Here is a 22,176-nt window from a genome sequence, read left to right as displayed (position 1 = left end):
TCGCCGCTCCTGCCCCCGCGCCGCCCGGGGGAGGGCGGCTGTTTGCCCCCCCGGCCGCGCGGCTCTCCCTTTCTGTGCCCGCCCGCGCCCCCTCACGCGCCCCGGCGCTTCTCTGTGTGTTTCAGGCCTTCCAGGAAAAGTTGGGAGCCGGGCGCTGCGGGCGCCGCCGCGGGAGCAGGTGCAGGCGGCGCGGAGCTATGTAGAGGCGGCCGCGCTCGCCGGGCCCGCTCACGAGACCAGGCTGAGGATGTGGGAATGGAAGGGGTAGCGCGGCCCGGCCTCGCAGGGTTCCCCAGGGCGGCCTCCCCGCGCCCGCCGTCCCCAGGGAAGGAGTGAGCCCTCCTTCCCCGCCCCAGCCCCGGCAGTGCGGAGCGACCCGACGCGGCCCAGTTGCCCAAGGATGGATTTCCAGTAGCCGACCGCCGCCGGACTCCCGCGGGAAGGGGTTTCACGCACGCTGCCTCACGCGCACCCAGAGGTGCTGCACATTTTTTGGCTTCATGAGGAGATAAGGCCAGCCGAGCTCAATGATTTTAAAGGTGGGCCGTGTATGATGAAACCAAACTTCCTCTAAAGTGTAGCAAATTCCATTCTTTTTTTTTTTTTTTTTTTTTTTATGGCCAAATGACAGCTTGACCCACTTGTTATCCGGTCAAAGGGCATTTTTTTGAATGTCTCTTTGTGGCACAACAGCCAACGCAAAAATGATGGCGGCTTACAACGGCGGTACGTCTGCGGCAGCGGCGGGTCACCACCACCACCACCACCACCACCTTCCTCACCTCCCTCCTCCCCACCTGCACCACCACCACCACCCGCAGCACCACCTGCACCCCGGCTCGGCGGCCGCCGTGCACCCCGTGCAGCAGCACGCCTCCTCGGCCGCCGCCGCCGCGGCCGCCGCCGCCGCCGCCATGCTCAACCCCGGCCAGCAGCAGCCCTACTTCCCGTCGCCGGCGCCGGGCCAGGCCCCCGGCCCGGCCGCCGCGGCCCCCGCTCAGGTACAGGCTGCGGCGGCCGCCGCGGTCAAAGCGCACCATCATCAGCACTCACAGCACCCGCAGCAGCAACTGGACATTGAGCCGGACAGGCCTATCGGATACGGAGCCTTTGGCGTTGTCTGGTGAGTAGACGGAAACTCCAGCGATTCTTTTCACTCTTTGCCAAATCATAATTCATTCCTGTTTTTGTCATTTGATTCAGCATACGAGAAAGTTGCTTACTACAGGTTTTTGCTTTTTGCTGGTTCTTGCCTGTTGTTAGAAAGTTGGCTTCACTTGTTTCCGTGGACGTAACACGGTGTAGAGTGGTGAGCAGCAGCCTCCTATTGACAGGCCCCAACGTCCCTCTTTTTCTGAAACAAAAGCAACATGTTTACATGTTTTCTCTACATCTTATCAGGATGTATTCTGTATAGCTAAGCCATACTTTAAGTTTCAAGTTAGCAGATGAGCATTAGATTATATGTCTTAAGAGTTACAGGCAGAAAGCATATGAAAACGCCTTGCGTACGTCATGTGTCAAGATCTTTGTCTGGGAGGGTGTTTGACCTGTGGCAGTGCGTGCCACCTAAAACAGCGATACTGAACTTTGCTCTCCTCATTTACATGGAGATGTTTCTGCTGCCTTGCTCTCGTCCTGCCCACAGTGCTGCTTTTCCCACAGCTACTGTTTCACAGTGTTTTTGTCAGTAGAAAAGAATGCCTTGTAATATTTTTATTGACCCACCTTAATGTATTTTAATTATTATCCTTCAGTATCACTGAAGCAAAGCCAGCGTGACCTTTTTTATTCTTAAGAGAAAACTTGTCCAATCTCCTACATTCTGTGGCGTTCATTAGAAACGTGAAGGATGCCTTACTTTTGTTTTTGAGAGCAACCATATTGCAGCACACTTCCTGTATGACAAAGTTAAAAGTGTGCAACTGTGATGTGTCACCGTAGAACTTTGCACAGTATTTATGTGATAGAACTTGGTGTGTTACTTGAGGAGCTTGCTGTCCATAATTTCATTTTGCTGAGACAGAAGCAATATGTGCCCAGCTGCAGCGGTGGGGAAGTGCCTTACAGTACATGCTGAAGAAGAGCAAGACGTGTTATTCCTTCCCCCGCCCTTAAAATTAGTAACTCAAAGCATATCAGACCAGTGTTTGTAATAAAATCATGTTTTAAAGCCAGAACAAAGGGCATGAGCTAGCCACGGGCTAATGTTAGAGCGGATCTTGTGCTCCTGAAGTTGGAACGTGTAGGAAGTTAATTTACATGCCAAGTTCTCAAAGTCAGAAATGTGCTGTTTTACTGTTAGAGCTGCTGTGTTCTTGTTATGGTGCAGTATATTTTAAATAGTTATTCCCTTAATTGGTTTAATTTGGGCTGTTATGTAAGATAGACCCTGTTATCATTTGGTGCAAGTATTCTGCTTACCAGTATATCCTAGAAGTTTGTTTACTCTATTTGAAAAAAAGAAAAGGTGAAGAGAGATCTGCTTTCGTAATATTCAGTAGAATAAAAGGTGCAGCTTATGTATTTAAATATATCGTCATTAAGAATGCAGAGAAGAAAGGGAAAAATGCTCTGGGTGGCAGTGAGCTGGTGTAGCCGCAGGCTGCCGGGGAGGCAGAGCGGTGCCAGAAGTTCCCGTGCCCCTGAGGCCGGGTTGCACAGCCCCGTTCACACGAGCGGGACGGTGCTCGCAAACTTGTGACCGCTGCCTTCACCTCAGGAGAACTGCATGAAAACAAGAAGGGGAGCATCTGAGGTAAAAGTCAAAGCAGAAGTTTGGAGATGAACGCTTCTTTGGTACGATTGTAAATCTACACAGACTGAAAACATAATTGGTTAAGAATCAGTTCCTCTTTTGCTCACGTATATTTGAATTAAGTGTTAGGCTTTTGAGTGTTTAATATTAACTTTTGTAAGTCAATGAATGCAGATTGAATTTTAAGAATCCGTGTAAGCAAGAACTAAACTGAATGTTAGATTCCATTGAAAGCATACAAGAATGCCCATGTGATTATATTTAAGCCGTAGGAAATAATGGAAATGAAAATAAACATTAATTCCATTATTTATAGGTTAACTTAGACTTGAAAAATGTGTGCATTGGTACAAGCCCAACATAAAACTTCTAATAAAGTAAGGACTAAAGTAATTGTCAGCAAGGACTGTTCAACCCTGCTTATCCAGATCCCTTTCTGAGAGTGTAGGGACACAAATAAATGACTGGGAAGTTCATGTATGCAGCTTGGCGGTGACTGGATGTTACTGGACAGAGAGATGAAGTGTTTGGTCAAGTCGTCCTGGCCCTCGTTGCTCTCCGTGCGCTGCGTGGGCAGACGTGGCCGGCCCTGCACCCAGGCTGCCGCTGGCTGGCGGAGGCTGCGGGCCCGGCCGCGCCGCTCGAGCACTGCCCTCGCCGCTGCTCGGGGCTGTCCCGCTGCCCCCGCGCGCGGCTGCAGTTTGTCACTCGCGGAGCCCTCAGGGTGGTTACCCGGGCGGGTTTGTGCTGCCGCCCCTGCGCGCTGTGCACGCGCTGCAGCCCTGCTTACCCGGTCACCGCTGCCTTGTAAATCGGCTCTCCTGGCGCATTCCCGCCTTCCACGACCTGTGGGCTCTGAACTGGGTTTAACGCCCTGGGGAAGGGGCAGAGAGTGTCTGGAGCAGCCTGGTCAGGCGGCTTTTCCACGCGGCGCCCCGGTCCGCTGCTCGCTGTGGGAAGCGGGAGGCAGAGCGCTGCCCACGCAGGACACACGTCCAGGTGGCCTCTCGTGGGCTCTGCACGTTGGCCCAGCGGAACTCAAGCCTGGCAGATTACCAAGAAACAAGTTGTTTACTCAATTTGTGGAAAGTGGAGCAGTTTGCTCTTTAACGGTTCACTGTTAGCACGATCTTTAGAAGTATTGCGGGCGATCCAGATTTTTGTTTTTAGTGATGATTCTGTTTGTGTTCTCTGTTTCAAAACCTGTATGTGATTTCGATCGAAGTCTTATGTATATTCTAAGAATAGAGAGGAGCTGTCCTTTGCGGGAGTGCTCCCGGATTTGCTACTGCCATCTGCTGGGATTGCTTACAAAATAAAATAAAAAATAGAAATTGAGAAAAGAACAATGAACCCCGCACAGTTCGAAAGTTTAGGAGTGATGATGGGGAAGGAGCTGTCCCTCTGCAGGGAGGATGGAGAGGAGCCCAGGCCGTTTCCGCGCAGGATTCCTGCGCTGGCCGAGGGGAGCAGCGGCTGCGGAGGCAGGTAGGGAGCATGGCCCGTGTGCGGGCTGGGACACCCGGCGCTCCGCGAGCTGTGCGGGGCCTGCGGCTGTGTCCGCCTCCTGCAGCCCGGCACCGGCGTCGAGGCTGCGCGACGGAGCCCGCTGCTTCTGCCCTCGATAGAGACCGTGCTGCAAGACAGCTCTGTGGGGAATGTGAGGGCAGCTCTTTGAAACAAAGTCCTGATTTGCACCATTTTGCATGGCAGGGAGGCTTCCAATCCATCTGCTTCTATACGTTTTATTCGGAGAATCAGGTAGCAGAATAACATGCCACGGAGTTTGGCTGTTGGGGTTGAGGTAGGACATTATGTGTGGGCTGCTGTGTGTTTTGAAAGCAGAAGCAATTTCATCAAAAGTTGCATTTGTCTCCTAGCCTCAGAAGCCTGAAATCCCTGAAGTAAATGCTGAAAGCATTAAAATAACAACTGAAAGAATTATCGCAAACAATTGATCATTGTGTGGCCCATGGAACTATTTTAGGTAGCTTGCCTCACTGTGCTGATACTGAGCACAACAGCAGGAAATATGTTCCTCGGGTAAAGCAATAATCTCCTGGCTGCTCCTCCAGGCGCTCCTTTGGGGTGAAGCTGCCCGAGTGTTTCTTGGGGCGATGGAAGGCTTCAAAAACGTGCCAGTAACTGCAAGATGGGCTCTCCTTTGGAGGCCAGGGACTGATGGGAACCAGGCTGACGTTTTGTGTGGTTAATGCAAACCCAAGATATATAAATCCAGTCAGGGAAACATGGCACCTTCAGAAATAGTTGAATTATTAAAAAAAAGTTCTATAAAATATTTTTAATGTGTTTGTATGAGAGATTTTGGGGTTTTTTTTCAGTCTGAAGCTGTATGTATCATGATCTTCTTGTGACCCTTTACAACTTACGTCCTAGAGAAGAAAGTAATTTAATGGCTGTTCCTTTTTCCCCTCTTATTAACAGACTAGTCCTGTCAGAAAATGATGGGAGTGGAAAATATTTTGTGTTAATAAGCATTTAGGTGGACGCTTGTTTGTTTTGCTTTAAACTATTTCATCTGCCATTTTTCAATAATCTATCATGACCTTTTTTTGGTATTGATTTAAAAAAATACAAAAGAAGTCAAAAGTTTCCCCTGGGATTTTCATTGTGCTTCAGAGTGACGTGAGTGCAGAGCAGTAAGCGGGAAGTGATCGCTCTGGTAGATGGAGCAGAATATCCACCCAGAACGGGATAAAGAGGCTCTGCAAATAGTAATCCGTGCCAATAATGTTATCTGCAGACAAGATCCCTGCAAAACATTCAAACCAAACAAATCCAAGACAAATCCAAAGAGCTTTTTAAAGTACTATTGTTAGAGCTGACTAAGATGTGACAACAGTGCTAATCAAGAGGATAACTCAAATACAACATATTGGTGTCTTATATTTGGTATATTAAGATTTACTTTCACTAATGGGCTGCAAAACTTTGAGGTTAATAAATTAAAAGCTAAGAAATAGTATAAAATGTATTAAAAATACTTGATTGTCTATATTAACTTTTATATTTAGCATGGCTGATAATCTTCAGTCATGTAGGTGAACATGAAATTGTTCCATTCAAACAATGTATTTGCTTTGTCTGCTTAAACTGGAAACTTCTAGTTAGAATAAGTACCACTGTCTAGCTCTTTCTAGCCTCAATATGCAAACATTTTCCATTAGAAGCCATGACTGACATAAATGTGACAATAATTTCCTGTCTTCTGTAGATGGGTTTGTGTGTGAACAACCTGAACAGCTCTGCTTGATCCCCTGGATGTCCCGAACGGGCTGCGGATGGAGCCTTTTCAGATGGGAAAAGTTCTCTCGTTTTCAAAACTTTCTTACCTTTGTGGTGCTCCCACTTTTGAGATATAACTTCGTGTCATCTGGGGCACCTGCTACAGATAAGCAGGGTCTTCCTAAATGAGATATTAAGTCATTTTGATGCAGTTATGTCTTGGAGAAAACCACAAGGATGCCTAAGGCAAAAGCAGCAGTACTGGCAGAGGGCAGGGACAGAGCAGTGTTTTGTGGTTCACATTCCCGTGTAGCATCAGGATTTACAGATGAGTAGCTGGTGTGTCAGTATTTTTTAAAATATTGCTTTGTATAAATTGGAATCTGCCTTTTAAATATTTTTATTTATTTGTTAAAAAATATAGTGGAACATGTCCCTTATTCTCTTTTTTTTTTAAATGCTATATTTTGAAATTTTACTTTTTTTTTTTCAGGCTACACACATGCACAGAATCTGTTAACACTAAAAGACTGTTTCCCAGCAGTGTCGATTAAGTGAAATACCTATGACTTGCTGTCTTGGGAGTAAGTGAAATAGTGCCTAAGTAACATCCTAGCTTGCTTATGGTGCTGTGAGAGGATGCCAGAATGAAGGCATGTGGATGACTTTTTTCCTCAAAGTTGGGGTAGGATCATTCTGAATAAATGGGTTCCTTGTGAGGATGAGGAGGTCGGCATTTCCCAGGTGAGTGCAGATGTATTCACCTGCAAATCCCGGGGCTTGGCGTATCCGCGAGCAGCCGCGGGCTGACACTGCACGGTGCAGTTAGGTCATGCTGCACTCGCTATGCGTTATTTTCTGGGAACTCTGCAGAAGTTGCAGCTGATGGGCTTGTAACGGGATCTGCGCCTAATCTTGGGTTTTGCCGAGGACGCGCTGCAGACCGTCTTCCTCTCCGTGTGCTTTTCCCTTCGTTCCCGGAGCGCTGAAGCCGCGTGTTCCCTGGTGGTGTCTCTGGCGGCCCAGGCAGGGGCTGCGTGTCACCGGCCTCCGTCCCAGCGCAGCGAAGGGTCCCAGGCGGCAGCAAAGGGTCCCGTGTTCGCGGGTGGCTCCGCAGGCTGCTCTCCCGGTGGCGGGAAACGACTGCTCCATGTCTAGGGAATGAAGGGTGTGAAAAGGAAAATTGCTTCGGGGAGGGGAGGTGAAGCAGGGGAAGCCTTTGGGATGTGTTGGAGGAGGGTTTTGGTTACTTGTAATGGTTCTATTTACATCTCCTTCTCTTTAATCTACCTATTTAACCCACTTCTATCTCCTAGTATGAAGCAATATGTACCGGGCAAATTCAGCTTTCTGCGAGAGGAAAGTTAAAGTTAACTTGATGTTATACAGAGCTTACTGAAACTGGATTTGTGTTTATTAAGGAATAGTAATTTGTTAATTGTTATTTATATTTTTAAATGCAATATTTAAAACTTTTTTCTGTAAAGGATAATGGTTCAAATATTAACAAATTCAATAATTGAAAAGTAGTTTTATTCTGCAAAATGAAACATAGATGAATGAGACTGAGATGCAAAGAGGAGTTTGGAGGAATAATATTGGATTTTAGGTGAAATTATTTCTGCAGGCTCCCGTATGCAAGCGGGCCCGTCTGCTCCGTGCTCGGGGCAGCACCTGAGGCCCTGCTTGTCCGCGGTGCTTGTAGGCAGAGCCGGAGCGGCAACCTGCGCTTAGCTGCGTGTGCCGCCAAGAGAGCTCCCAGGCTGCTCACAGCCGAGTTTTCGTTACTCGAGCTCGACTTATAATTGTGGTTCAGGTTGGTTGGAATGAACAGCACAGTGCAGTGTGTGGCAGCATGTTGAGGATGCCGGGTTGCGGGCTCCTCAACAAACCTGCGCCCGTTTCCAGCCCTGCGCCGCGTCCCGAGGCGGCAACGGGGGCACCGGCGGCGGCACGAAGCGCGCCAGGGCCCCTGTGTTCACACTGGGGCCTCCGATACCGCCTGAATGTTGGGGAGGGTTTGCTGCAAAGCTTCTAGTAATTGTGTAACTTGGCTGCATTTTGAGTTTTCACAGTGTTTAGGCTAGTCTAATAACCTCTTCATAGCCCTCTTAAAGCAGGTCAGGGAGGGGTTGTTGCTTAAACCTCTCAAAGTGGATTTAATGGAACTCGGCAGTTTATAAACAACAAAAATAGCTGACAAGGACTTAGTGCTTTAAATGTACAGATGCAAAATCAATTTCAAACTCTAACTCTCTCTGTAGTGTTAGTTTGATTGTGCTTAGCTATAAAAATAGTGGGGGAAAAATCATGTTTCAAGACAAAGGGGAAAAGCCCTTCATGGAGCAGCACTTGGGCTGCAGGGTGGCTTGTGGGGCTGTCCTGACAGGACCAGATTGGATTCCAGTGGAAGCAAACAGTAAATTAGCTTTTCTCCTGCATTGTTTGAAACTACTCTTGTTGGGTCCACACGTTTGCGCTGTTTGGATTTCTGTCTGGTTTCTGTACTCATTTTTTAACCGAAGATTCTTCTAAGAACAGAACTGGCTGCTTTGTTTAACTCGATATAAAATAGAAGTCCTTAGAACAGACACTGAGAAGATCAGAAATAAGTGGGCAGCTTAGATTTCAAAACTCTTCTGGAATTTGGGAGGTAATGTGGAAGGTAGGATCTCCGTTCACATCAGCATCTAGGGAGTCTGCTCAAAACCCATTCGTTTCTAGACCAAAGAATCCAGTATAAAGAAACTAGGCTCAGTTACTGCAATTTCCTCTGTAACCTGGAGAATTTAAGAATAAGCACTTGCCTAAAGATTAAGTTACAAATATTATTACAGCAGTAATGTATCTGAAAACTTTGTTTTTTTTTTTGAACCTCTAAAATGTAATGTGCCTGGTATTAAGGCCAGTTCCAATTTCTGTAATAGAGTTTGTAACAACTATAGTCAAGGGCCATGTTCTATAGTGTTTAGCATTAAATGTTTAAAGTGTTATAATCACTTTCTGTAAACAAATTATAGTCCGTGTTTTCCAAAAAGTAGCTTGTGTTTGCAGGGACTAAAGTAGTAATTGGACTCCAAAGCGTTAATGTAAACTCTTAGGTTCAGAGTTGTGCAAATCCCCTCCCGTGCCACCAGCTGCTGGAAATCAGAGTTTCTGGTGACGTGGGTCCCCGAGATGGGCAGGAAGGTGGTGTGTGTGGGAGGAGGGCTTGGCACGAGGGTGGGGTGAGGGACAGGGCTGTGTGCAGGAGGCAGGGGAGGCCGCTGCCCTCAACTGTCCCACTGGCCGGGACAAAAGCTGTGTCTGGTGTCTGTCAGCGATCGGGTTCCTCCCAGGTGACAGGTTCCTCCTCTGCACTGGGTTACTGCAGATGGGTTTGTAAGCCCAGGACCAGCGCTTTAGGCTGCCTAACGTGGGCATGCTCAGCTCTCTCCCGTGCAGTAGGTGCAGACAAAGGCTCAGCGTCAGAACCTGAAGTCCAGCACGGAGTAGAGGCCGTAGGCTCTGCTTTGCTGGGAGCCAAACCAACTATTACAGACATTTTGTAAAGTGGACCCCTGAGTGAGGTGGTAGATATTTATCTGAAAGTCGCTTATGACAGGTGGTACAAACGTGTATTTAAAGGACAAGGCTTTGTGGCTACTGCATTTATTTATTGATAATAATATTTAACTGTAATAAGTAGCAACAAGCAAAAAAGTGAGTGCAAGTGGTAGTGAATGGGAATGGTAGTGATTGGGGCAGTGGCTGTAGGTAGTACAAATCATAGCACTTATCTGCTGCCTAAATGCAGAGCGCTTATAAAAATAATGCTGCAACAGTCAGCCAAGCATTTTAAAAATAATAATGGTAACATATCTGTTCAAAAAGATATTTTTCCCCCTACTTTGTTCCGGCAGTTCCTTTTCCTCCCTTCCACCCTTTTTTCTTATTTCCAGGTGTAGTGGTGTGTTTTGTCTGAGATGTAGCTGATCAACAGCGGGTTCAAGTACAGCCAATAGTGATTAGATACGAGGGCTAAAGACAGAAGATAGAGGAGCCCCTCCGGAGCCCCTTCCAGAGCTGGTGCCCGCACGGAGCCGCCTGGCAGTGACACTGTCCCCTGCTTTACAGAGGGCCCTGCGCCCTTCCGTGCGTGTCCCGCAAGCCCGTGCAGGGCCTGGCGACATCCTTGACGCTTTCTTTAGTCCCCTCTGCTAATGTACCAGGTAACATATGTTAGCAGATTGCTTTTCATATGGGACACGCCGGTTAATTTAGCCAGTTTGCCTCGTGCTGCCTCACGTGCTGAGTCTCCTGGAGATGGTGAGCGCTGAGCTTGCAGGCGGCAGCTTGCCAGCTCGACAGAGCCCAGGTGGGTGTTTCGGTGCAGAGGCCGGTGCCGACGCGCTCCCGCGTGCCCTGAGCGCTCGGCTCCCGAGGAGCGAGTGGGACGGGGCTGCGGCGGCCGGGAGGTGCTCGTGGCCCAGCCCCTGGGAGCCCAGAGCTCGGGGGCCTGCGCTGCACCCCTCGGCTCGTGTGTGTCCACAAGTGCCGGGATATCAATGCATTGGGATCCTGAGGGCTCTCCATAGTGGAAATATGTTGTAGCAGTTTGCTGCTGTCCTGGAATGCTTAGATTGTCAGCACGGTCTCTGGCTTTTAGGGTTCTGTAATTCTGCTGTAAATAGCCAGTTGGGAGCTGCTGAAATCACAGAAAAAATAATAATTTCAACTTAACTCAGTTATTTCATGTGGGTGCGCATGCAACTTGATGGAGCGATACTGAAATACTTGAGTGCATACACCTTGATGTAAGTACTGGGAGACTTGACAAAGTCCGTAAGGTGATTACTGCTTTTTTCCAACAATCCATTGCTATTTGATACACCAGAATACAAGCTTTAAGGAGCTTGCAAGCAACTGAACAAATATAAATATTCATACAAGTCTCATTATTTTAAATAAAGACTTGATTTCTCTTTGTACTGACATGTAGCTTTAAAGTCAGAAAGCTGGAGCAATCTGGACTTCATTCAAACTATATCTTTTTACTTTTGTTATGAGTGAGTGATGGATGAATAAAGGTAGACTTATGTCAGCCTGGATATTAAATAGCTTTCATGACTACCGTTGACTTTGGAGCTCTGCCACGTACAGTGTTTAAAAGTGCTCAGTAAGAGCTTGAGCTTTAATCATGACGGCAGCAACAGAATTAGCGTGTCCTGGTAGTATCTTTAATTTCCTGTGGTAGTTTTTTCCTGTAAAAACTTGAGAGCATGTATGAGTGAATGAAATTTTTATGCTGTTTCAGACGAAGCTTATAGTACCAGACCAATGCTAGCAGAATTATTTGATAGGATATTTATTCTGATTGACCGTCTTCTGTTATTTCGCTGGAAGAACTCTCGCTGGAAATTTGTGGAAATTAAAATATGACTGGGTAGTAGGAATACTTGGACCCTAGAACTTGTGTTTTTTTCTGCCCAGTCACTTTCACAGTCACATATGTTTTTAAAGCTATAAGATAATGCTCCTCAGAGCAGTTGGTGTTTTAGTTTCTGTGTTACTTTGGCGTGGTGGAATGCAAGGTTTAATCCTAGACTGCCTCCAAGGTTTACAGTAATGGTTTTCCTCATTATTGGGGCACCACCAGTCAGTGCTCTTAGTTTTCCTCATTCCAAAGCACAAGGTAGTTTGAGGCACGAGGATCTCTGCTTGGCTGGAGCAAAAACCGGAGGTTGCTGATGAACTAATGGCCCAGCAGTCACTGGCCTTGATCTAAATTAGCTTTTTTGTTTGTTTTGTTTTTCTGAGGCATTGACTTTCCCTTCTCCCTGTTATCTTCATAGCAATATAATTTTTTTTCTGGGTGTTTCTGCAACATTCTTGCTGGCTCAGTTGCTTCAAATCTCTGACGTGGAGGCAGATTATCTTGCAGGTTGGCTTTACGGAAGAAGGAAGAGAAGTTATTTCCAGACTGCTTGCAATCTGTCTTTCTTAATTTCATAAATTCCTAGGCTAGCACTTTTAGATAAAATAAGGAAGAGAATTTTCTGAATCTCCTAATCTCCATATCCTTCCCCTTGTGCCTTTGAAATCCTCTAGACGAGACCTTCTCCTTGATGCTGATTTATAGCTCGTGGGTATGTTGATGGTGCAAAGCTATCCTTTTTGTTATTCTGACTGACTGAAGGGACGTGGATCAAATAAATCGTTGGAGAGACATATGATATGCATAAAATGGATAGAGACAAATGCAGCGCTGCGCAAGGTTACTGAGGTTAAGCTGCTCTGGGGACTTGGCTTCCAAACGCGCTCAGACTTCAGCAGTTGTTGCAACTGGCTTGAGCCGAGGCTAATGGTGCAGAAAGGGGCATCCGAGGGGGCTGTGGATCCTGTCGGGTCCCGGCTTCCAACCCGGGCCGCCCTGCGCACCGTTGGAGCTGCCCGTCCCCGCGGTGCCGCTGCAGGACTGAGTGCCCTGAGAAGAGCTGGCCTTGCACGCTTGGCACCCTGCTCCGGAGGTGGGTGACACACTGCAACGTTCCCATTTAAGGGAACTTCTGTGGGATGATTTTTTAAAGTCGGGTCATAAAAGCTGCCTGCAAAAGTACATGTTGTGAGAGTGATGTCTGAACAAGCACAAGCAGGGTGTTCCTGAATGCGCTTTCAGAGATGAATGAAAATAAAAGTGATTAAAGATACTTTTCTAAAATTCTTTATGCTTTCTTATAGCTCAGCTTATGGAAATTAGAGCAAAATTGCTGGCACACAGTGTTGAAGCAAGAAAAATAATGTGCTGAAATAAGCACAGTGACTAATCACGAGTGTCTACCTTGTGCTGCATCTGATTTCAGTTGCTGGGGAGGGAACTGCCGGCATCACCATTATTGTCAATTTAAATCCTTGGAAAAATAGGGAAACCTCCTCCTTTGCTTATCTCCTCTTCCTTTCTCCATTTTGACCTAATCCAATGGATTATTTTCCTGTTTTTCCTCTGGTGGTGGTTCAGGTGCCATTTCACAGCATGGTGGTGGCCGCCAGCCCCCGTCCACATCCATGTGGCAGTGTCCCAACTTGCTAATGTTTTCTTGAATGCTCTTGGGGAAGTAAATATTCACATAATTTCACACCCACACTCCAGGGTGTGAAATTCAGAGCTGCTTTATTTCTCTGGAGGGTTCAGGCTGTGCTGTGTAGGAGAGCCTGGGTCAGGGCCTGGCGTCCAGCGAGCCGCCTGGCTGCCAGTGCTCTTCAGACACACTTGTTCTAACGGGGAATGTAATGAGACATTTTTGCTTGTCAGTAGAACTTTAAAAATCTATTTTGTCATGGATCAGCTGAATTAATTCAAGTGGCTGATTCAAAGTGCTGTCTAGCAGCTAAAGCAGCTTCCTAATGGGGAAATGGAAAGCAGCTTTTAATTTGCCAGCGACGTTATTGAAGGTGGCCATGATATGCAGCTTTCCTGGCGAGTCACGCGCCCGCCGGCCGCGTGGGGAGGCGGGATGATGTTCCCAGCGGGATCGGGCGGCGTTGGAGCAGCAGCGGCCTCGGCCCGCTCGGGCTGGGCAGGAGTCGCAGCCTCCCGTCCCCCGTGTCCCGCAGCGTGGTGGGCGCTGGCGGGTGTCTGGCAGGTCGCACGCTCCCCGGATAAACCCTCGCTGCCCCAGTCGTTCCCCGGGAGTTTTGTCGCCTGTGATATGACCCAGTAAAATAGATCTTATTTCATAGCAATTACTGTGTAAGCTTTGGGGTAGGAGCCTCTCTGTTTGGGTGCTTGTTTTTCAGAGCCGTTGCTTTAATTCCAAGGGATTTATTCCACAGGTCGGTATTTTACCTTAGGATGTCCCAGGCCGTGGGCAGTTGCCCTCACAGTGGTGATTTACGCAGCGTTGGCCGGCTTGGAATAGAGGAACAGCTATTAGGATTTTCAGGTCAGTTCGTGGAGCTCATTTAAAGCTAAATATAGCAGCAAAGCTGCTAGACAAGGCTGAGGTTAGACAGGAGCCCTGCACCTCTGACTCCAGTGCTGCTTTAGATAAGGCTCTGAAACTGAAACTGCTGTGTAGGTTGTGAGTTTATTTTGTTCGTAACAATCCAGGTTTGAAACAGAAAAATAAGGAAGAAATACAGTTTCCAGGCAATTGCTCTACTATTTTAAACTACTCTATATTTTTGTCATTGTTGTGGAAAAGATAAAAAGAAAAGGACTTTTTCAATGTAATGTTATTGAGGGAAAAAATGTTTGCATTGATATAGATTTGCCCCTGTAAGGAAGACCCAAAACAATCCCTGTGCCTAATTGCAGTAGTTACATTTTTCTCTTGTGTAAATTCCACAGCTTTCCTGCACTTCTTCCAGTTTTCAGGTATGGGACAAATAAACAGATGTTCTAGCCTGACTGTGCAGCTAAATACTATGTGCAGAGCCACTGAAGGTCAAGGTTAAGCTCACCTACAGCGCGGACGGGTCTGCGCTGTTTGGACAGGGATGATTTCTTCTGTTGCTCCTATTAAACCTGTTGCTGTGTTTGCTGCTCAGAAGGTTCCCGCTCCGAGGGTCGGTGCTCGCTGCTTCCTGGCAGCAGGGGTGGAAGGGCAGCAGCTGATAGGTACTGGGTGCTGTAATCCCTGTAAGTGCTGCTAGGAAGGAGCTGTTTGTGCCCAGCTTTGTACACGCCAGGCCAGGGCCCGGCCAGGCAGCGCTCGGGCGGCCGCCACCGGCGCCAGCAGCGCCGTTCTTCAGAGCAGGTACAGAAAAAGCAGAGATCTGTGCTCGTCATGAGATGGGATCGTTTTCATCGGCATCCTGGGCCTTGCGGAGCTGTGCTACTACCTGGCAAAAAAGGGAATTGCTTTTAAGGAATGGAAGAATAATCGGAATAAATGTCCTATGTCATGTAATAGCTTACTCAAACTGTGGCTCGTGTAGGCAGTTGGGAAGTATATAAAAGGGCCTCAAGCATGGCCAGAAAAATTTGTGTAAATGAGGAAATAAATTTGATTTGGAAAGCAGTTTGGATTTTAAGCTTCCATGAGGGAAGACAAATTAAACATTTTTAAAGATATTAACCATAACAGTTTCCCTTTAATTTTCTGTCCTTTCTTTTAAGTGAGATACACTGAATCAATTCCTGTTCAAGGAGACAGATTTCTTGCAGTAATCAGTTTTGCTTTTAGCTCTGATTTTGAAAGAATAAGTGATAATGGCGCACATGCTTGAGGGTGTGATTAGAAGGCAGCATTAAAAGGCTTTTTAGGACATCTACAGTGGAAAGGGAGCTCTGGAGAGGTCTGCGCTTGGCAGCTGAGCAAGATGTGAATAAAGCTACCTTTGAAGTGCAGCACGGAGAGCAAGCTGCTTAACCCTTTCCCTTGAAAGCTCCTTTGGGGGAAGCCAGGTGTTTTCAGACTCCTCCTGAAGTTACCCATAGAATCTACTGCCTCGTGTTCAGTCCTGCCCCAGAGGAAGCCGGGACCTCGAAGAGCCCCCGGGAGGACGGCACCTTGCAAGGGCCCGGCGCTCTGGAGCGCCTTCCTCCATGGGCTTTCACTGTACAGGTGCACAAGGACTGCAGTGTCCTGGGGTTTCTGGCGTTGCTCGGTAAGGTAAATGGAGGCAATTGAATCACGTGCTGAGAATACCTACTTGTAGCATGTTAATTATGTTGTCTTGTAGTCTTCTTAAGGAACTGATCTGTCAGTGTTTCTGAAAGAAACACTGCAGTGTTTTCAAAGAAGAGGATCAAAGAGCAGAGGTGCCCGACAGAGTGAGCGCAGGGACCCGCGGGCGGTGCTCACATGGCCTCCAGTTCCCTCCCCTGCCCTCGTGGGTGACGGACGGGTCTGCGCTGAGCAGCAAAACAACCACCTTTTATCGTCATGAACAGCGTCTGCGTCCCGAGGAACATCAGGCTACGTGTTACTTCCTGAGCCTACAGAATATTCACAATATGGTCCTGTTTGAATATTCTCAAATATATGGCCATTTTTAATAAAGTATGGCTTAATACTTCCTGGTAGAAGTGATGTTTTGAAATTGCAGCTTAAATGTCTTTGTTGCTGCCCTGTAAACTGGTGTTTGCAGCGTGGGATCTGTGTTCGCGGTTGGAGCGGCATCTCCAGGGCCCTGAGCCGCCAGGGCTCGGTGAACACTCGCGTTGGGCTTTCACGCTGACAAGTTAATTCTCGCTTTTCTCTTCGTAAGAATAATCCAAGGAAAATCTGCAAAATGGGATTTCTAACTAGATCAGATAAATGTTGTGAGAGCCTCTGCTCTACACTCAGATGTGTGTAAGTACTTAAGTATTTGTATTTAAGGATGATTAATACTGTCTTTCAGTATTTTCCTTAAAACACAGAGTAACTGAATGTGGACACTGAGTTCTACAGGTTTTTTTTGTGGGATTTTCTGGAGCCTGAGAACAACAGGTGCACAACAGCTTTAACTCTTTGCTGTTCATATTCAATTCAGCCATGGTAACGAGTCGTGATTTCAATGACTCAGTGACACGGCAGTGCCGGAGCCGTCTCAGTGCCGTCCCAGCCCGTGAGCCCATGAGGCTGCCTGGCCGGGCGGGAGCCGTGCAGTGAGAGCATTCCTGTGTAGGGGCCAGAGCGCTTGTCTGTGCTCGGAGCTGTTGGTGCTGAGCCACAGCAGCTGCTGCCCCGCGTCGAGAGAGAACAAACTCAACATGCCGTGAAATTACTGCGCGCCATTCACGTTCATTAGAGTTAGATTGTTACCGGCTACAGGCATGACTGGTCCTTGCATGAATAATAGCGTGAAATGCTACTTTGCGAGTTTTACCTCAAAGCATTAACGAGATGCAAGGCAAACTTGGAAACCATGTGTGTTATTGCTCGATCTGGTTATATATTGTATAATTCTTCTTGTCAAACACTGGAGCAATATTTATACTTGTGTGATTTGGAAAAAAGGCAGATCGGAAGTTTCCCAGAGGAAATGTGCCTGAGCTGTGGCTGTTGGGAGCAGCCTCACTCTGTGAGTCCCTCGGCCATGGTTCTCTAATGGCCTGTTGACTGTGTGCTGTTCAAGCCCATTTTCAGTTTCTTCTCCCTCCAGATGGGAATCGGGTTGCGTGCCTGATCCGTTTATGAAATTTTATTATATCAAAAATATCTAGAATGTCACGGATAATTCAGATTCAATGTGTGATGTGCTGCTTGGTTGTTAACACGTGCGGGATGGGTTATTCTTTCCTGACTGACTCACTGGTAACCTCTGTTGTGGCTGTACTCACAGTAGCAGCTGAGGGCTGTGGGTGCAGCCTGAGTGTCCAAGTGGGGCTATTTTGTTTTGTTTTTCTTAATGCAACATCATGATTTTGTTACTGAACAGAGAATATATATCTTTTGAATTGCCAGGAATCATCAGCTTTTCCAAAGCAGTGTGATAAACTCAGCTTTTCTTTCCAGGTTAGAGTGTTTTATTTTCCACACGATCAGAGTGAACTGGCTGTTAGCCCATATTAAGTATAACATGACTATATAACACGTAAATATAGCATAGATATAGCGTAGATACAGCATAGATATAGCATAGATTTAACATGTCACCGACGGGGCGGTTAGCGGCAGGAGGGGCCGTGCTGGGCAGCTCTCCCTGGTGTCCCAGGCACTGCCAGCAGCAGCAGCAGCAGCAGCCTGGGGGTCTGGGGTTTTATCTTTGGTGACAGACGTGGTGCTCGGGAGGCAGTTGCCTAATGCCCTGCTTAGATATTGAGAACGTCAAAAGCAGCAGCCTTCAGGGTCGTCTGCGTGGCAGTGCCACGGTAGATGGGACCGCCAGCAACTCTAAAGACCAGTTAGTCATCAGGGTGCATAGTTGGATGTGGAGTCTTACATGGTGACTGAATAGCGCTCAAAAGAGCGTGACTTTGGTTATCGCACTAAAAATTTCTGAGGGAAGGAAGAAGGCAGATGTTTTCATGCCTGGGGATCCAGATCCCTGTTCTGTGGTGGAATTTGAGAAGCGGTGCCTCAGAAGCCATGGCTGGGAATTGAGGGACCAGCAACTCCTTGCTCTAGTTTTTTGATTCTTTTTATAAAGGTCTATTTTCAGAATCTAATTAAGTTAAAATTCTTGGCATAATAAAGCACCTTATACTTCCTGAGCTATGATAGCTGCATCCCATAAACTCTTTGGGGGGGAGACAGCTAGAACCTCTTCTACATTCATGCAGGCTTAGGTACCGTGTGGTGCAATTTCTCCAGACTGAGCGGTGCTCAGTGATAGCTCAGGTAAGAGCACTGCATCGCCTCAGTCCTGCCAGACCGAGTTATTAAACTTTTTGGCCCTTTAGGAAGGAAGAAGAAAGCAGCAGATCCAATAAAATCAACTCTGTGAACTGTAATTGTGAAGAAATGTTTTACTCTTAAGGTCTTTTGACCTCCTTAATAAGGAGATGAAGAAAATGTTTGTGGTCGCGCAGGCTCCATGGCTTAAGCTGTTGATCCCGCTTTGAGCTGGGGTTAGTTAGGGCCGGGCTGCGTCTTTGCTGACAGAATGTGTGTGTGTGTGCCCAGCCCGGGCAGAGCTCCCAAGGGTGCCTGGGGGTGTGAATGTGCCCGGCGGGGATGGCAGCAGAGCGTCCCGAGCTGCTGGTTTCCCTGCGAATGACTGCACGTTGCTTTGACTCTATGCTGAGAATGATCAAACCTCTTAAATTTTCTCTCTGATGCAGAAAAGTTGTCTAACAGTAGTATGTGATGTTCTGAATCTTTTATTCTATAGGTCAGTAACAGATCCGCGAGATGGAAAGAGAGTTGCACTCAAAAAGATGCCCAACGTCTTCCAAAATTTGGTCTCTTGTAAAAGGGTCTTCCGAGAGTTGAAGATGTTGTGTTTTTTTAAGCATGACAATGTAAGTAATTTTGAAATATTTAGTAAAGCCTAACTGTAAAGTAGTGCTAGATGTGGTGCAAGAATTATTTTTTTCATTTAAGATACAGAATGTGTAAGTTGCTTTAGAAGCTTTTTAATTTTACAGGTAACAGATTTCCTGGAAGGTCCAACATTACTATTGCAAACAATGTGAACAATTAAATACTTGACTAAAGAATCTAAGGGTGCTCCTATTTCATTTCCAAAGTGGTACAGATACATAGGCAGTGCGCCCCACACTGTCTTGTTTCAGGCTTTAGATAAACTTCAGTCTGTGGCGGCTGGAGACGCTCCTGCTTCCAAGCTCTTTTTCCCTGCACCTCCCGCTCCCCTTTGTTGGAGCTGCCGCCTTCCTTCTGGCAGAGGGTTGTGCAAACACTCCCAAATCTGCCCAAGGTAAAACCTGCTCCGTTCAGTTAAACTGTTCAGAAATGATCTGAGCTGACTCAGATGACTGCGTCTGTGCGAATGAAGAAGCTGGAGCAAGTGCTGCACAGTGCAGCTGTGGAGGCGCTGAGGGCTCCCGCTGGAGCGCAGGGCTGGGCGCCCCGGGACGCCCGTGCGCTGGCGCGGCGAGCTCGGAGCTCGGTGCCTGCGCGGGAGCCGCGCTCGCCGCCGCGCGCCCCAGCGATCGCGCCCTGCCGCCTCCGTGCGCGCCCCGTCCTCGGCACGCCGGTTCCGGGGCAACATTCCCTTTCACCTGTCATCTGAAGCTGCCTCGCAGGAACGGCCCTATGGGCACCAGCTTGAGTGAGGACGAAAATTAAATAAAAACTTCTCTGTAAAGTCAGAAGTGGAGACTGATAATGCTGGCGTGTGTCCGTTTCCCAAGTGTTGTAAATATTCCTAGGACAGGATCTAAAAGGGTGTCATCAAGGTCTTATTTTTTCCTGTGAAGAAGTGTGAATTCTCTGCTGCTGCTTTTCTAAGTTTTTGCTCTGCAGAGAGTTTAAGCAACTGCGATTCTCATTCAGAATGTGAATAACTTTGTGTTTTTGCTTCAGATTTCCTTGTTGAAGGCAGAACAAAATATAAAGTCTTTTACTTATACATTTCTCTGTTAGAATTACTTCTTCCAAATATTTTATGATTAAATCTGTTTATATCTGAAGTAAAACAATTTTATTGAGTAGATAGATTTATGCTTTTAAGCCAGTACTTGAAGATTTGGGAAAATGTTGAATTAAAAAAAAAGAAAACAGAACATCATCTGATTTGGTGGGCTATGAAGTGCTCATGTATAGTGGGCTAGAATAAAATGAAGCTCTAAAATACAACTGCAGCCTGATTATCTTTCTAAAAGATTTGTCTGTCTTTGGGGTGTGTCTTGATCTTGTATGGTATTTCCTAGGTGCTCTCTGCCCTCGACATACTCCAGCCTCCACACATTGACTATTTTGAAGAAATGTATCCTAACTATTAATTAGAGCATCCCAACTGAGGTAGGTGCGATTATCATTAGCTTAGACACTCTTAACTAGTTGGTGGAATCTGTGTAACAGAACTGCAGACCCTGAGCCCGTGTCCCAGCAGTTGTGGCCGCCGAGCAGAGCTGCCCTGGCCAGAACTCGAGTGCCGCTGGCGCCGGCGCCGCGTGTGCAGCACTGGGCATGAAGGGAGCTGGTGTGGCCGGCGCGCGCGGTGCTCGCGCAGAGCCGCTTCCCCACACACGGCCTGTGGCCCTCCCGCTTTGGGCTCATGACTTTTCACGGGTGCTTCAGCAGCCCCTTAGTTGTGGCTCTTTCGGCCCTTTATTGGGAGCAGAGATTTCACAGTGACCTGCATGCTGCTTATGCGGGACGGATAAAAAGGTCCATGCTTGTGGGTACCCGTGGGTAGCCGTTCCAAAAGCGAAAATTCTCTGCTATATCGTTTCATGCAAAAACATCATATTTTGTGGAGGATTTGGGGAGTTATTTTTGCCTTTTTCTGTCTTTGCTTGGGTTGTCTTTTATTTAGTTGGGAATTTCTGTGTAAAAGTTTAAGTCATTCATTAAGCTGAGTAGTGCTTGTAATGTAGCAGGAAGATGTGTTCTGTAAGCTAAACCAGATCGTATTAATACTCTGTTCCTTGAGTTACTAGAAATTTACTCTGTAGTGCAATGAGTTATTTGCATGGTACAGAAAGGCTGTCTCCCTAGATTAATCCCATATCTGCTCTCTTCTTTGTACTATTATAAATATTTAACATGTTAAGATCTACTTTTTGAGAAATGTCTAGGAAGTAGGTAACTAGTTCCTAGCTAATAAAAAGTGAAGTTAGAAGTTATAATTAGCATTAAGTGAGATTACTTGGATTATATTCATATTTCGTTTTATGCTTCTTTAGAAAAAGAAATCTTCATTGAAGTCCTGCCCAACACTTCTTTTGTTAATTGTTTGCAGAGTTTTATAGACTGTTCAGATGTTTTCATCTATTTTTAGCAACAGACAATCCTGTGTAGATAAGTAAAAAATATATTTTAGAGAGCAAGCAATGGAATATCCTAACACATTGACATTTCCATTACCAAATAAGCATGTCGGGACAGGGCATTGCTGTGTAGCTGAGGCCAGCTGATAGACTTTTGTTGTCTTACAATAATTACAGAAAATGAAACTATTCCTGCACTGTTTGAAAGCAAACACTCGAACTGCAGCATGTTCAGCTGTGTCACATCTCACTTTGCTGTTGCTCCTTTTACAGTTTTGGCTGTTTTACCTTTTTGGTTTATAATTGGCAAATAACCCCCCCTCCCCTGACCCAATCAAATAATTACCAAATTTTCTTTGTAAATTAGGTGAAGGATAATAAAATGCTGTTAAAAGCTTAAGTAGGACAGACACCCATTGATTTTTCACCCCAAAATACACCTTCACGTATGCAGGAGCACATTGCAAGAAAAATGTTTTGTTTGAGGAGGTAGGTTTACTCTCTAAATTTATATAAAAAAACCTTTTTTCCACACCAGTAACTCACTCCTGAGTACTTTTTTCTGCTACCAGGATGCACAGTAGCAGTTGCAATGGAAAAGATGAAGGCAGCATCCCCCAGCTGTGCGTGCGAGCTCTGCTGGCCCTGCAAGGAGCTTCCTTCTCTTGGTGTCAGTCTTCAGCAGGGCTGCTTGAAGTCTGAGGGTGTCAGCCTGCTCTCATGGTTAGACTTGGGAACGTTCTTTTGTAATTACTGATGGATCTTAGTTGTTTTTTGCTTGACCCACTTTACAGAAAAATTTAATGGGCTGAAAATTGTCACTCCTTATTTTTAGATAAACTGAGCTTTGTGAGATACGGTTTGA

At 46.7% G+C, this 22,176-nt stretch overlaps 1 protein-coding gene across 1 annotated transcript in view; it reads left to right on the top strand.

The window, feature by feature from the left end:
• Positions 1 to 612: 612 nt before the first annotated feature.
• Positions 613 to 22,176, top strand: part of NLK (nemo like kinase) — a 34,249-nt gene continuing 12,685 nt past the window's right edge. The window contains exons 1-3 of the mRNA XM_026047846.1: positions 613 to 1,123; positions 18,749 to 18,878; positions 20,250 to 20,305. Coding sequence (XP_025903631.1) covers positions 672 to 1,123; positions 18,749 to 18,878; positions 20,250 to 20,305 — 638 coding nt within the window. The 5' untranslated portion in view covers positions 613 to 671. The remainder of the gene's footprint in view (positions 1,124 to 18,748; positions 18,879 to 20,249; positions 20,306 to 22,176) is intronic.

Source organism: Nothoprocta perdicaria, unplaced genomic scaffold, assembly GCF_003342845.1.
Source record: "Nothoprocta perdicaria isolate Ctin4 unplaced genomic scaffold, notPer1 scaffold_50, whole genome shotgun sequence".
Classification (NCBI taxonomy): Eukaryota; Metazoa; Chordata; class Aves; order Tinamiformes; family Tinamidae; genus Nothoprocta; species Nothoprocta perdicaria.
Note: the sequence above shows the minus strand (reverse complement) of the source record. Positions and strands in the feature narration are given on the sequence as shown.